Source organism: Podarcis raffonei, chromosome 2 (genome assembly GCF_027172205.1).
Source record: "Podarcis raffonei isolate rPodRaf1 chromosome 2, rPodRaf1.pri, whole genome shotgun sequence".
Lineage (NCBI taxonomy): Eukaryota > Metazoa > Chordata > Lepidosauria > Squamata > Lacertidae > Podarcis > Podarcis raffonei.
In genome coordinates, this window is record NC_070603.1 from 14,455,001 (window position 1) to 14,468,702 (window position 13,702).

Sequence of the window (13,702 nt, forward strand, 5' to 3'; positions counted from 1 at the left end):
ACTTATTTCCGAGTTTGCGGCGTTCAAGAGCCGATTTGTTCGACAACTAAGCTGTTCGAGCGCCAAGGTACCACTGTATTAAAAACAGTTAAAACAAATTACAGTCATGGAAATAGGGTGGGTCTTAAAAACACAAGTCTCAGGTGTAAAACATCTGCTGAGAGCTGTGTAGTGAAGGTGCTAGATGTGTCTCTGTGGGGAGGGAATTCCACAGCCACCAGAGCACGGAGCACTAGGAGCAAGTCCTCACTGTCCAAAAGGGAGTGTAGCTGAAAACAGGCACCCCGCAAGTCCTCAAGGTCACCTGAGCCTCAAGTGACAATGTTGGATCCAGGAGTTACCCCCAAGCTACAAACCTGCTCCTTCCAGGGGAGTGCAACCCCAACCAGAGAAAGCCGTCTTACTCTCCCTCTCTTCCTGACGCTCCCCAAATCTGCTCAGGAGCGTCAGAGGAAAACCCAGAGCTGATGTGGCAGAAGTCGCATTGCATGAGCGGATGTCCTTCTGCTTGCACAGTTACTTTGTTAGCTGTAATCCTATACCAGGCAGCGTGCGCATATTACTGAAACCAAGCCAGCTGCTGTGTTTGTGAGGCCTTGGATCTAAAGCCCTTCTTGGCTGGGTTCTCATCTCCTGCCCCCACCTGAGGCTCACATGAACCCTTGCTGCTGCCTCCCCACCCTCTTCTCTGGTCGTCTCTAACACTCTCACCCTAGCTGTCTAGATCTTGAAGCTTTGACCTGACAGTAAGCTGCTTTTAGGGAGAAGACTTCCTTAGAATTCAGACTATAATCTCATTTGAGCTCGAAGGCTTGACACACCGAAAGTATGAATCCGAACATTCTTGGCACCTTGGGAATTGGGGGCAAAAGGAGACCGTTTCACATTATTGCCCTTTTAGCTGTTGTATCAATTCAGGTGCTTTATTTGATATTCTGCATATTGCAGGTGCCTGTAATACTTAAAACTCTTTGCCACCAGCAGACCAGCCAATAATTGACACCAAGACCTGATTTCTTAACTTCCCAGATGTTCTACTCTGGTTTGGGGCTTTTTGAGCCCCGCAGGGTTAAGAAGACGAAGGAGAGAAGGAATTGGTAGTAGGATGAGGGATATATTGAGTTGTGCCTTACAGTGTTGGCTCCTCTTTCGGCCATCAGCATTCCTCATTGTGCGCCCACTTAGCTCTGCTAGAACTTCAACCTGTAGTGCCTCATGCTAGGACGCTCTTGGTCCTTCTGATATTTCCCAGCAGCATATTCTTCAGTGTTTTAGGTTAGCTTTGTTTGAAAATTCCAATTCTGCCACACAGCATAGTACTATCAGCTTGTTCCTCGGCTCTTTAATTATTCTATTTAATTATTCCTCTAATTATTTAATTATTCCTCTAATTATTCCTTTGCCTTGCTCAAGCAGTCTTTTAAAAAAAGACCTTTCTGTCTGTGTTCTGTCCCTGGCAGAAGGCACTTAACCTCCTCCTAAAGCACTCTGCGGACGTCAACGCTCGCGACAAGTATTGGCAAACACCACTGCACGTTGCGGCTGCCAACAGAGCCACCAAGTGTGCTGAGGCCATCATCGCCCTGCTAAGTAGTGTTAATGTGGCAGACCGCACCGGCCGGACAGCACTGCACCATGCTGTACACAGTGGGCACATTGAGGTAAGGGTGCGCTTCTTTTCATGGAGGGTTTTCTGTGCCTTCCAGCTCTGTTGGATAAGTAGTGAAATGGGGGGGGGGCGTCCTAGTCCTAGTCCGAAAAGCATTTGGGGCTTAAGACAGAACAACACTGCGTGGAAAACTCACGCTGTAAAACTCGAGTAGCTGCTACTGTTGTGAGGAAACACCTTTCTGCTTGAGACTTTGCAAGCCACTTCTCTCCTCGCACGGTTTCAAACTTGTTTCTTGGAGGAGAGATTTGCCTTCAGGCGAAAAGGGCCGGCTGTCAGAGTTGGATGGCAGCAGACAAGCAACAGGTAGGGAGCAAGTTCAGCTCCCCTCTGCCGCTTGTACACATTGTTGGCCCTTCCTAAAACCTGGTTCCCCCTGATATTTATTTAATCTATTGAATTCCTTCCAAAGAAGCCGAGGTTGGCAAACACTTCTTTGATTAAAAGAATACAATTAAGAAGAAAATAAACAAAAATGTTTAAAAACCATCAAAAGCACCTGAAAAACAATAAAGCATCTCAAACCAATGTAAGAGCAGATGCAACCAAGTCACAGAAGCAGATGCAGTGGTGTTGATACATATGTTTGTAATTCTGACCTTTAGGGTCCTATAATCACAAGAAGGGATCCTTTGCTCCTCCTACAGACTCCCTGAACGATGACAGGAACTCTTTGGGCAATATGTTCAAGGTGTTGCATATCTGCATTTGTGCTCTGGAGCCTGTCATATGGCCTATAATGTCGAATCTAGCAGTTGTCACAGGGACCCTGCTGGCTGTGCTTTCGCTTTTTGAAGAGAAACAAGTTTCTAGTCCTTATACCTTTGAAGAAAATTGTAAGAAAATGTGGTTCCTCTTCTCCCGCCACCAGTATTTCAAACACAGAGGAAGCGCACAGAAGAGTGAACTATATATTTCAGCCTTCCTTCACAACAACAAAACAGGAACAGAAATTCAGCATGCGGGGTTGTATCTAGCATGAGTCCTGCTCACAGATGACCCGTTGCATTTAATATACCTCAGTTGTGTCCATTAATATCAGCAGATCTGTTCTGAGTGTGACTCTTGTTGGATACATCCTGTTGCCCCAGAAATGCCAACCATAAGGGAAACCATACAGAATGATGGAAAGGGTAACCTCAGCTCTAAAAGTGCCAGAATTTCATTTTGTTTGGAAGCTCAAAATGCTGACCCCTTTCTTCAGGTTGTGTATGGTGTCACTTTCCTACTTAATTGCCAGGCAGAGGTGCAGTTGCAGGCTTATTTGCCCTCCAAATATAGCTTTTTTGAGAAATAAAACCTGGCTCACAGTCGAGGACACATTTCTCTTATGTAATAAAAGGTGGCCTTTGGGGCATCACCTAATCTAGACCTTCGCTTGCTGCTTCTGTTTGCTGTTAGGTGTGCCAGTGGTGCATGAAAACTGTGCATGAGTAGGTGCCAAGAAGAGAGGAGGAGTTGAGTGGGGAAATGGCTCAGAATTTATATTTGTATTTATTCATTAATGTCGCTTTATTTGTTATTTCTGTGACATTTGTTGTTGCTTTTGTTTTATTTTCCTATACACCACTTAGATATATTCTCATATGTTAAGCAGTACAGAGATTGCCTTAAAAAGCCCTAACTAATAAAGCCCAAGGAGACAGGTGCTGATTCTACAGCACTGCACCAGCAGGAAGTTCTAAGTAAATGGAAATGCTTTTGTAAAAAAAAATTAAAAAAAAATTTCCTGTTTGTAACTCTCTCTTCTCCACCTTTTCTTAGATGGTTAACCTGCTCTTAAATAAAGGGGCCAATCTGAGCACATGCGACAAGAAGGAGAGACAGCCAATACATTGGGCAGCCTTCCTTGGTATGTTTTTCTCTTACTTTTGCAGGCCCTCTGATCTTTCTCTCTCTCTCTCTCTCTCTTTCTCGTTTGTGTGAGAGAGAGCGTGTGTGTTGTGATCACACACATGAGAGCGAGAGTATGTGTTGTAATCATATACATGGATCTTTGAGAAGGAGCTTATATGTAAAAATATTCTGAATACATGTCCAGCAAGGAACGCAGGATATTGGAGCCAAGACTGGACATATAAGTCAATCCCCCAAATTGGCAGCTGCCAATTTGGGGGGGGGGTCATCTTATACGCCCAGTCGCCTAATACACTGGAATCTACGGTAGGTACCGCTGCGGCGCTCTAGCTTCCGTCATGGTGTTCAGTTGCACCAGAAATGGTTTAGCCATGTTTTCCACATGACATGGAAAGCTGTCTGTGGACAAACACCAGCTCCCTCAGCCTGAAAAGCAAGATGAGTGCCGCACCCCATTTTTGACTGGACTTAACTGTCAGGAGTTCTTTATCTTTGCCTTTTAATGAGAGATACGCGATGTGCCCTGATTGCTCAGAAAATGTTACATAAAATGCCTTTGGGGTTGCACCACTCTCAGCTTCCCAGTCACTCCACAATATGGTGAGCCTGAGTCAAACCAAGTAACAGGGTGGCCATTTGCACATAGCAAATGGAAACCATGACTTCAGAGGGAACTCCATGTGAGCAGGAGTCGCAGGTAGGAGCCAACCACTGTACAAACTCATGATGTGATGGGTTTAACTCTGGGCACCATTTTGAAAATGGCACATGGGCATTTGTACTCATTGTGTTTGCTTCATTCGCCTCAAGAGTTAGGCCATCGCAATATCCTATGGTGAATGAGAATGATGATTGATTGTTGAATCTGCTTCTTAAAGACTACCTTCTGATTCTTTTTCTCCTAATGGAAGGAGTTCTCTTTAGGGGAAGGCTTCTTTCAGTTCAAAGATATCTCCACCCAGAGGGAACCCAGTCACACAAACAGTCATTAAGATACACCAGCAGCTATTAACATACTATCTAGAGCTATTAACACCTCATTAGTCTTTTTTTGCGCTTCAGCTGAGAAAAGGGGGGGGGAGGGGAGAGCTGCTTTTTTTCTACATTAAAGAAGAAAGCTGCATGTTTAATAATCCCTTTTATACTCTTCCTACCTTTTTATTTTATGTTTTGCCAAGCATGTAAAGCTGAATGTTCACAAGTTAAATGCGCACAGGTTACAATTTACTCTTTTAGGGCCATAGGTTTGGTTTATGAAATTATATACGGTAAAACTGTGCTCAAATTAAACTGCCATTATCTTTTTTAAAAACACCCAAACAAAAGGTGTAAGTGAAAGAAATGGACCGCCAAAGCATAGAAACCTGAAGTAAGTCTAGAGGTTGAGCAGGTAAACATATATGGAAGTGGCAAGTAGGGAAAACATATAGATCACAGTGTGCAGCCCTGTCCCTGCGTCAGATGCCCTCTGTATCTGCCCATAAGCTGTTAAGCATAGAGCAGCAGAGAAGAAAAGTTTGAAATCTTTCATTGTATGGTAGACACTAAATCTAAAATTCGAATATCCTTGTTTTGGGTGCTTTTTCTATCACCCAGTCCATGGAGGGAGGAGGGAGAAAGATTCCTGATCTAGTGAAATTCCTGGCAGGACAAAGAAATGAAATCTTGCAGAAATCACCACATTTGGCTGTCTATAACATCGTGAATTGGCCCAGACAACCTTTTAAGGCAACAAAATCCACAGCTCGGCAATAACTATTAGCACCAGCCAAAATATCGCAAAAAGCGTGGCAATTTTTGATTCTGTGGATTCAGGAGTGGTTTATCCCTCCTTATAGTCCAATGCTACCTTCATTGGCTTCCAACATTAGGAGCAGATATGTATGGGAGTGGGAAGCCTTGTTCAAATTGCTATCTCTCTCTGTGCTTTCCTGTGTTGCCTCTCTGTGTTTGTTATACCTCTCTGTGCTTGTACATTGCCTCCTCCCAGGGCATCTGGAAGTCTTGAAGCTGCTTGTGGCCCGAGGAGCTGACGTTACGTGCAAGGACAAGAAGGGTTACACACTGCTGCACACGGCGGCAGCCAGCGGCCAGATCGAGGTTGTGAAACACCTGCTGAGGCTTGGAGTAGAGGCAAGTGCTGTGAATGTACCAACTCAGTGGGCACTGCTCCTGCTTATTCTGACAGTACTCTTAACAGTGTGTACCTGTACTTTGCAACGTGTGCAGGCATAGTTTCAGACAGGTTAGGTGCTGCAGGGGAGGGGATTATTGCAACAATATGGAAAAACCTGGAAGCAGCTTTGTCACACTGATCTTAATCATGAAATACATGCAGGTAGCCCCAATGTTAACGATGCTTCCCCCTTGCGATACGTGTTTTCAAGATGCAGGTGTTTAAAAATAAATGTTTGGAAGTAACTGTATGTGGATGCTAACTGCCATCTTGGTGTTATTTTACCGGTGATTTCCAATGCCTGCTGGATTCTGTCTCCACAACCAGCGCAACAGGCAGGGAAAAGCTGCAAGGGCATGTACTGCTTCTCTTTTAAACGAAACCCAAGGTTTTATACCGGCTTCAACAAACCCCCTGCTTATACCTGCTGCTGCACTTTTTAGCTAGACGATCTATTTTTTTATTTCCAAAAATAAACACCGTATTTTTCGCCCTATAGGACGCACCGTCCCATAAGGCGCACCTAGTTTTTTTTGGGGGGGGGGAATAAAGGGGGAAAATTTATTTTCCCCCCAGGCGCCCGAGCTTCCCCCAACCCCAGCCCCCAGAACAGGCAACTCTCCGCAAGCCACGAGAGCCCAGCCCCGGGCTCCCGCGACTTGCAGAGAGCTGCGCGAAGCCTGGAGAGCGAGAGGGGTCGGTGCACACTGACCCCTCTCGCTCTCCAGGCTTCAGCGAAAGCCTGCATTCGCCCCATAGGACGCACACACATTTCCCCTTCATTTTTGGAGGGGAAAAAGTGCATCCTATAGGGTAAATGAAAAAATAAAAAGTTGAATAAAAAGTTAATGTGAGCAGGCAAGCGCAGTAGGTTGGGCTAAGAAGCAAGTGTATACCTGAAGGAGCATCTCCACCTCCATCGTTCAGCCCGGACACTGAGATCCAGCGCCGAGGGCCTTCTGGTGGTTCCCTGCCAGCGAGAAGTGAGGTTACAGGGAACCAGGCAAAGGGCCTTCTCGGTAATGGCGCCCGCCCTGTGGAATGCCCTCCCTTCAGATGTGAAGGAAATAAGCAGCTATCTTCTCTTTAAAAGACATCTGTTTAGGGAAGTTTTTAATATTTAATGCTGTATTGTTTTTAACACTTGATTGGGAGCCACCCAGAGTGGCTGGGGAAACTCAGCCAGATGGGCGGGGTATAAATAATAAATTATTGTTATTGTTATTATTATATTGGAAGTAGCTTCTGTGGCCTTGGGCAGCCCAATAATGTAGTTGCTGCTCTTCTTTCTGACCAAGCCCTCTCTGTACAGCACGTTCACATGCTTGCCTTTTTACACTTGTCCTTGTAGATTGATGAACCAAATTTCTTTGGCAACACTGCACTTCACATTGCCTGTTACATGGGCCAGGATGCTGTGGCCAATGAACTGGTCAACTACGGCGCCAATGTCAATCAGCCCAATGAGAAGGGCTTCACCCCCCTGCACTTTGCTGCCGTCTCCACCAACGGAGCCCTGTGCCTGGAACTTCTCGTCAACAACGGAGCTGACGTGAACTTTCAGGTATTGAGCACTCAAGTCAGGATTCGGTCAGGCTTTGAGGGAAGGAGGTGGGGAGTCTCAGCGAGGATGGGAGAACTAAAGGCAAATTTATATTGTAGTTAGCAGGACATGTCCACTTGCTAACTTGCTGTGATGTTTTCAGAGTAAAGAAGGGAAGAGTCCTTTGCACATGGCTGCCATTCACGGACGGTTTACACGCTCTCAAATTCTCATACAAAACGGTAAGCTCTCAGTCGCCCGTCGGTATTTATGCTTAATATTTAACAGTCTTCCTTCAGAGTTATTCACTATTCCTTGCAGTCCTTCCCAGTTCTTCCTTATAATTTGCAGAGTAATGTTGTGCCTGTAGACATTTCAGATGTACGTATTTTGTTTCACTTGCAATGGTTTACCTCGTGTATAATTTAAGCAAATTCTTTTCTTACGCTGAGGTCGGCAGTCAAAACCAAAGTCCAGTTTACTGTGAGGAGGTTTAATACAATGAAACCATTACATTGTTCCATAAAAATCAGATCTAACCCCTTGGTTTTCACAGTATTCTTTGAATTACAGAAGCATCAGTTGGTCCCCTCTTAACTCATGTCCTTACTGTTCTGAAGTCATGCCCCAAATATTAGTGAGTTATTTAAAGTAAAATGAAGGCATTAGCACTAGAGCCAAAAGGACTGAAAATCATTCCTTGTCAGATCTAGTACAGGAGTTGCCAGCTGGAATTTTGAAGAAGTTCTGTGAGCGTTAGTCACAAAATGGCCGCCATTGGAGTGAAACATTACACAAAATGGCTGTCTTGGCGTTGTGGCATAACACAAAATGGCTGCCATATAAAAAAGCTTATCTTTCTTTAGTTTTTTCTTTTCCCTTTCTCCCATTTTCTCTTTCTTTGGGTTTCTCCTATATTCTTCCTTCTGACTTTGTTCTCTTTTAGACTAACTAGCTTAGAATATATATATATAAAGATACTTTGTAATGGGCATGTATTTTTTATATATTTGAATAAGTATATATATGTTGAAGGAGGCATGTTTAGGAGAGGCTGAGCAAGTGCAAACAGGAACTGAGAGGGAGACCAAGTGGTCTCCTGTGCGTTGGGGATTTTTTGAGGGGATATTTACTGATACCTTTTGCGGAGGTATTGATGGGCACACTGATCTAGTACATTTCACTTCCCTTCCTGCCAAGCCAGAGTTGTCCCTTGCTTCTGGTCAGTTTGAAGAACAAAGTAAATAATGAATCCTGCTTGCTTTTCCAGGCAGTGAGATTGACTGCGCTGACAAATATGGCAATACCCCCCTCCATGTTGCTGCTAGATACGGCCACGAGCTGCTAATTAGTACTTTGATGACGAATGGTGCTGATACTGCAAGGCAAGGACTTTTTCTTCTTAATGTGGCATCAGTCAGGAGGAAGATACAGTGGGTCACATTTCAGATCACTTGTAATGAATTACGAGTTTGCGTGTATCGGGCCACCGCTCTTTTGCACACAGGTTTTGGATAAAGAGTGGTGGATGGTTGAGTGCTGCTTTCAACCTTTGTCGTGCATGTGTGTATGGAGTAACACCTGCCCTACATTAGTGATTGGAAATTCACCAATTATTTGCTTCATGCAGAGTGAAAATTTTGTACGTTTTGTATACTCACCCAGAAATGTGGTTATTTCTGGGACCGCCTCTCCTGGTATGTCCCACAGAGGAATTTCCGGTCTTCAAACAAAAACATCCTGAAGGTCCCAGGCCACAGAGAGGTTAGGCCGGCCTCAACTAGAGCCAGGGCTTTTTCGGCTGTGGCTCCGATCTGGTGGAACGCTCTGTCACAAGAGACTAGGGCCCTGCGGGACTTGACATCTTCCTGCAGGGCCTGCAAGACAGAGCTGTTCCACCAGGCCTTTGACCAGGGCACAGCCTGACTCCCTCCTTTGGCAATCTTCATAGAACTCTAGCCCAATGGTTGCCATCAATTTGATTTGAATGAATTTTATAATGAAATGATTTTAGAATGTTGTATTATTTTATTGTTGTTAGCCGTCCTCAGCCCGGCTCTGCCCGGGGAGGGTGGGATATAAATAAATTTTATTATTATTATTATTATTATTATTATTATTATTATTATTATTACTACTACTACTATTTTATTTATTTATTTATTTGTTTGTTTATTATCATTGTGCTAGCGACACGGAAACTTAGTTCTGTGTTGCTGCTGGCTGTGTTTTCCACCTTGATGTCAGGTGGTGTGTGTGTGTGTGTGTGTGTGTGTGTGTTTCTTTCTCTCTCTCACAATAATTCTTTCTTTTGGTTTGCCAGGCGTGGGATCCATGACATGTTCCCCTTGCACTTAGCTGTTCTCTTTGGATTCTCAGACTGTTGTCGTAAGCTACTTTCCTCAGGTATGCTTGTCCTCTCACTTCAGGTTTTGGATTAGGGTTGTGTTCATAGGAAGCCACAGTCCATTCTCCACATGTGCCTGAATTCAGAGTAAGCCAGCCAGCTGGGGCTGATGGGAATTGTAGTTCAACAACATCTGGAGTGCCAAAGGTTCCCCACACCTGGTCCAAGGGAGGTTGTTGGGAGACCGTATTTTTTCATTGTTTAGGGCAAGGGACAATCTAGAGCTTGTTGAGAAAAATAAGGTTTTGCTTATCTTGCTCTGAGGTAGACAGTGGAGTGAAATTTTCTGATTCCTTCACCTGTGCCAAAATGCACCGCTCCCCACAGTTTTTTGCACACACATTCTAAGCTCAAATAATACATGAACTTGCTTACTTTGCATTAAGGTTGTCCATTGCACATGCTTTCTTCTTAGTTTAATTACCTTATTTTTCTGTTTATTAGACTAGATTTTCCCCCTAAAAAATAATGTCAAAAATTAGGGGGTGTCTTATACATGGATAGGGATGCGGGTGGCGCTGTGGGTTAAACCACAGAGCCTAGGACATGCCAATCTGAAGGTCGGCGGTTCGAATTCCCGCAACGGGGTGAGCTCCCATTGCTCGGTCCCTGCTCCTCCCAACCTAGCAGTTCGAAATCAAGTCAAAGTGCAAGTAGATAAATAGGTACCGCTCTGGCAGGAAGGTAAATGGCGTTTCCATGCGCTGCTCTGGTTTGCCAGAAGCGGCTTAGTCATGCTGGCCACATGCAAGCTGTACTCCGGCTCCCTCGGCCAATAAAGCGAGATGAGCGCCGCAACCCCAGAGTCGGTCACAACTGGACCTAATGGTCAGGGGTCCCTTTACCTTTTATACATGGATAGTGCCAAGGCTGGCCTGGCGATTGGTTGTTACTGCGAAAATAGGGGGCGTCTTATACATAGGGGCATCTTAAAGATGGAAAAACATGGTATTTGTGCTTTAAAATCCTACCTGACTTCCTAGATTTAGGTTTGGGTCTATAGAACTGGTATACTGCTGGTAAGGAACAGTGGGGTAGGAGAAATATAAATCATTGAGGACCAGGAGGTGCTCTTCACTGTCTGACAAGTAACAAGGCACAGAAGGCCCATCAACTGAACAATTGAGCTCTGCACTTGTGAAGGATTATTGAGACATTTTAGAAATCTGAACTCCAGATAATAAACTTCCCATGGAAACGCTGGCCGGAATCATGGACTTGACCATGAACCTTGACCAGTTCTCTGCTGTTTTTTGATTGACAGGTCAGTTGTACAGCATCGTCTCTTCACTTAGCAATGAGCATGTGCTGTCTGCAGGCTTTGATATCAATACGCCAGATAACCTCGGGAGAACCTGCCTCCATGCTGCTGCTTCCGGAGGGTGAGTAGTCAATCAGTTTGTTACTTAGGCAACATATTCTTCAGAACTGATCAGCATGATTTTATTGCCCTGTTGCTTATTCCTTTCTCACTGGCTACCTTTGGTTAAGTAAAGAGGAGAGAAAGGTTAAGAGACTGTCTGGCTTTGCTTATTTCTGTTTAACTAAAAGAGAACAGATTCAGGTTTCCATTGCCCTGAAGTACTGTACAGCTGTGGTGGTGTAATCAAATTGAAGCTCTCTTCTAATCCCCAGTCTTCCGAGCTAATATTGGGAGATTCCTTGTTTGTGTGAAGTGGAATTTCCAATTGCACTTCAGAACAAATATGAGAGGATTTGCTTTGATCCAGCAATCATACCATAAGGGAGAAGAATCTGTTTCTCAAGGGCTCCATGCAGCCTTCAGCCTAATTACCTGTGGGAGGGGAAGAAGCCATAAGGAAGGAAGGGTGGAAAAAGCGTGGTGGAGGGAGCAAAATTTAGCAGAAAGTGATGGTAAGGGGCAGGGGGGACCTTTTGCAAGCAAGCAATTCAGACCTCTAGCAAGAGTGGTCTGTGTCCTTTTCTCAGCATCCCACTGAACAGGGTGGAAGTGGGGAGAGGAAAAAAGGATGCCCCACCCACTTTTGGTTAATTTCCCCCCTTGCTGCCAGCATGTGGCTCCTGGCAAATCTCCCTCCCGCCCTGGAAATGTCCCTTGAAAGGAGAAAAAACATTTCTCATCATAGAATCCCCTATCTGCATTGCTAACTTTCCCAGTTGCTCTGGACAAGGGGTAGTCAGCCTTTTTATACCTACTGCCCACTAATGCATCTTTCTTGATGGTAAAATTTCTTTACTGCCCACCAGTGCTCGATGGAAGCAGGATTCAGCTTGTGCCGTAGAACCCACTACTGCCCACCTAGAATCCTGAAACACCCACCTTTTTTTAATAATATTTTTTATTATTTTTAGCATACAAAATTTTTTAAGACATACCACACAAATTATTATACATATCTCCTTGTTTGGACTTCCTTCAGCATCTCTGGTAGCCTTCCATCTTGATTATTTCTCCTGCAATTCTTAACTTAATATTGCCTTTACCTTTTCTAACCATTTCTCCCTTTCCATTTTTACAATATTTCTTAAATTACTCCTCACAGAACTTTTTGTAGTCCTACAAACGTAATCTGATCATCACAAATACTTTTAAAATACTCAGTAAATTTAGTCCAGTCTTCGGTAAACCTCTGGTCCCGCCGGTCTCGGATCCTTCCTGTTAGTTTGTCTAATTCTGCGTAGTCCATCAATTTCAACCTCCATTCTTCTAATGTTGGTAGTTCTTCTTGCTTCCATTTTTGGGCCAATAATATTCTTGCTGCTGTTACTGCAGAATCCTGAAACACCCACTTGTGGGCGGTAGGGACCAGGTTGACAACCCCTCCTCTAGACAGGGATCTCCATCCCAGCTAGAGGATAAGCCACACCCACAAATATATAGCGCTCTTGGGAACTGTGCTCTCAGGACAGCATTTCCCACAGATGTGGAACAGCCACAGTTAGTTAAAATGTGTGCCAGCAAAATTGAAGCTGTTATACTTCCAAAGTGTACAAAAACCTGGATTCAGGTTGACCCTGCATGTAAATAAAAAGAAAACCAGAGGATATCTGTGTGCTTCTTGTCTAGCTGCTACCATTTTGAATATCCAATCTATATAAACAATTCACTCTGCATTCAGGCAGACCCAGTACTCTTGGGTCAGTTGTGGTTTTTTTAAGAGTGCAATCACATTGTTCAAATGTATTCTATTTTTTTATTTGACTTCTTGAGTGGGCACTAGGACACCACTTGGTGGGTGTTGTCTTGGTCCATTTGCTTGAAGAAGCAGAAACGACGACATCCTTGACTTGGAGGACAGTTTATGTTTTCTGCTCTACTTAAAAATAGGACATACTTTGCTACCACTCCGCTAGCCCTTTAATTTTCTAATCAGTTGGTAAAAAGCAAGCTTGAGTGAATTGTGTGCATTTTCTGTTTTAGCAAGCCTACATCCTTGACTGGAAATCGTCCTTGATCTTTTCTGCTATCTCCTTCCTAAGAGATTGCTTCCCCCCCCCCCCCGTGCCTTTAAATCCTACTGAGACTTCCCACCTTGTAAAATCTCTCTACTTTCTCATTCTAACAGCCTCTTTTGTTTCAATCACATTGTTCATGTGTATTCTATATTTGTTTTTGGCTTCTCTGCAGGAATGTTGAATGTCTTAACTTGCTGTTGAGCAGCGGAGCTGACTTGAGGAGGAGAGATAAGTTTGGAAGGTAAATTAAGAGCACCGTGCAGTTTTACCTTTGGGCAAGGAAAGGCTGTTGTTCAGTGGCCTTGAAACCTGCCCAAAGGCTGTGAAGGCCTTGCACTGTGTTAACAGGAGACTGCTTTTATAAGTGTGACTCAGTGCTTATTTCACTGAGGATGAGCTTAAGGTGCTCACTTGCAGAAATGTTTTTGCTCAACCAAAGCTCAGTGCTGCTCTGTTGGGAGCTGCTGAATTAGAAGGAGAGGGATTATACATTGCTTTTCTGTTTGTTAATGCAACGCAACGTTAGCAAGAGCCACTGATGCACTGGATGACGTGTCTGCTTTGAAGGTCGTGAGATCAAGGTTAACGTCCCCCTTTGGTCAGGGACTCATA

At 44.2% G+C, this 13,702-nt stretch overlaps 1 protein-coding gene across 2 annotated transcripts in view; it reads left to right on the forward strand.

The window, feature by feature from the left end:
• ANKRD52 (ankyrin repeat domain 52) overlaps window positions 1–13,702 on the forward strand; it is a 51,369-nt gene that overhangs the window by 20,209 nt on the left and 17,458 nt on the right. For both annotated transcript variants that reach the window (XM_053374745.1, XM_053374736.1), the window contains exons 5-13: window positions 1,461–1,661; window positions 3,434–3,521; window positions 5,517–5,659; window positions 7,054–7,266; window positions 7,409–7,487; window positions 8,516–8,630; window positions 9,569–9,651; window positions 10,917–11,034; window positions 13,263–13,331. In XM_053374745.1, coding sequence (XP_053230720.1) covers window positions 1,461–1,661; window positions 3,434–3,521; window positions 5,517–5,659; window positions 7,054–7,266; window positions 7,409–7,487; window positions 8,516–8,630; window positions 9,569–9,651; window positions 10,917–11,034; window positions 13,263–13,331 — 1,109 coding nt within the window. The remainder of the gene's footprint in view (window positions 1–1,460; window positions 1,662–3,433; window positions 3,522–5,516; window positions 5,660–7,053; window positions 7,267–7,408; window positions 7,488–8,515; window positions 8,631–9,568; window positions 9,652–10,916; window positions 11,035–13,262; window positions 13,332–13,702) is intronic.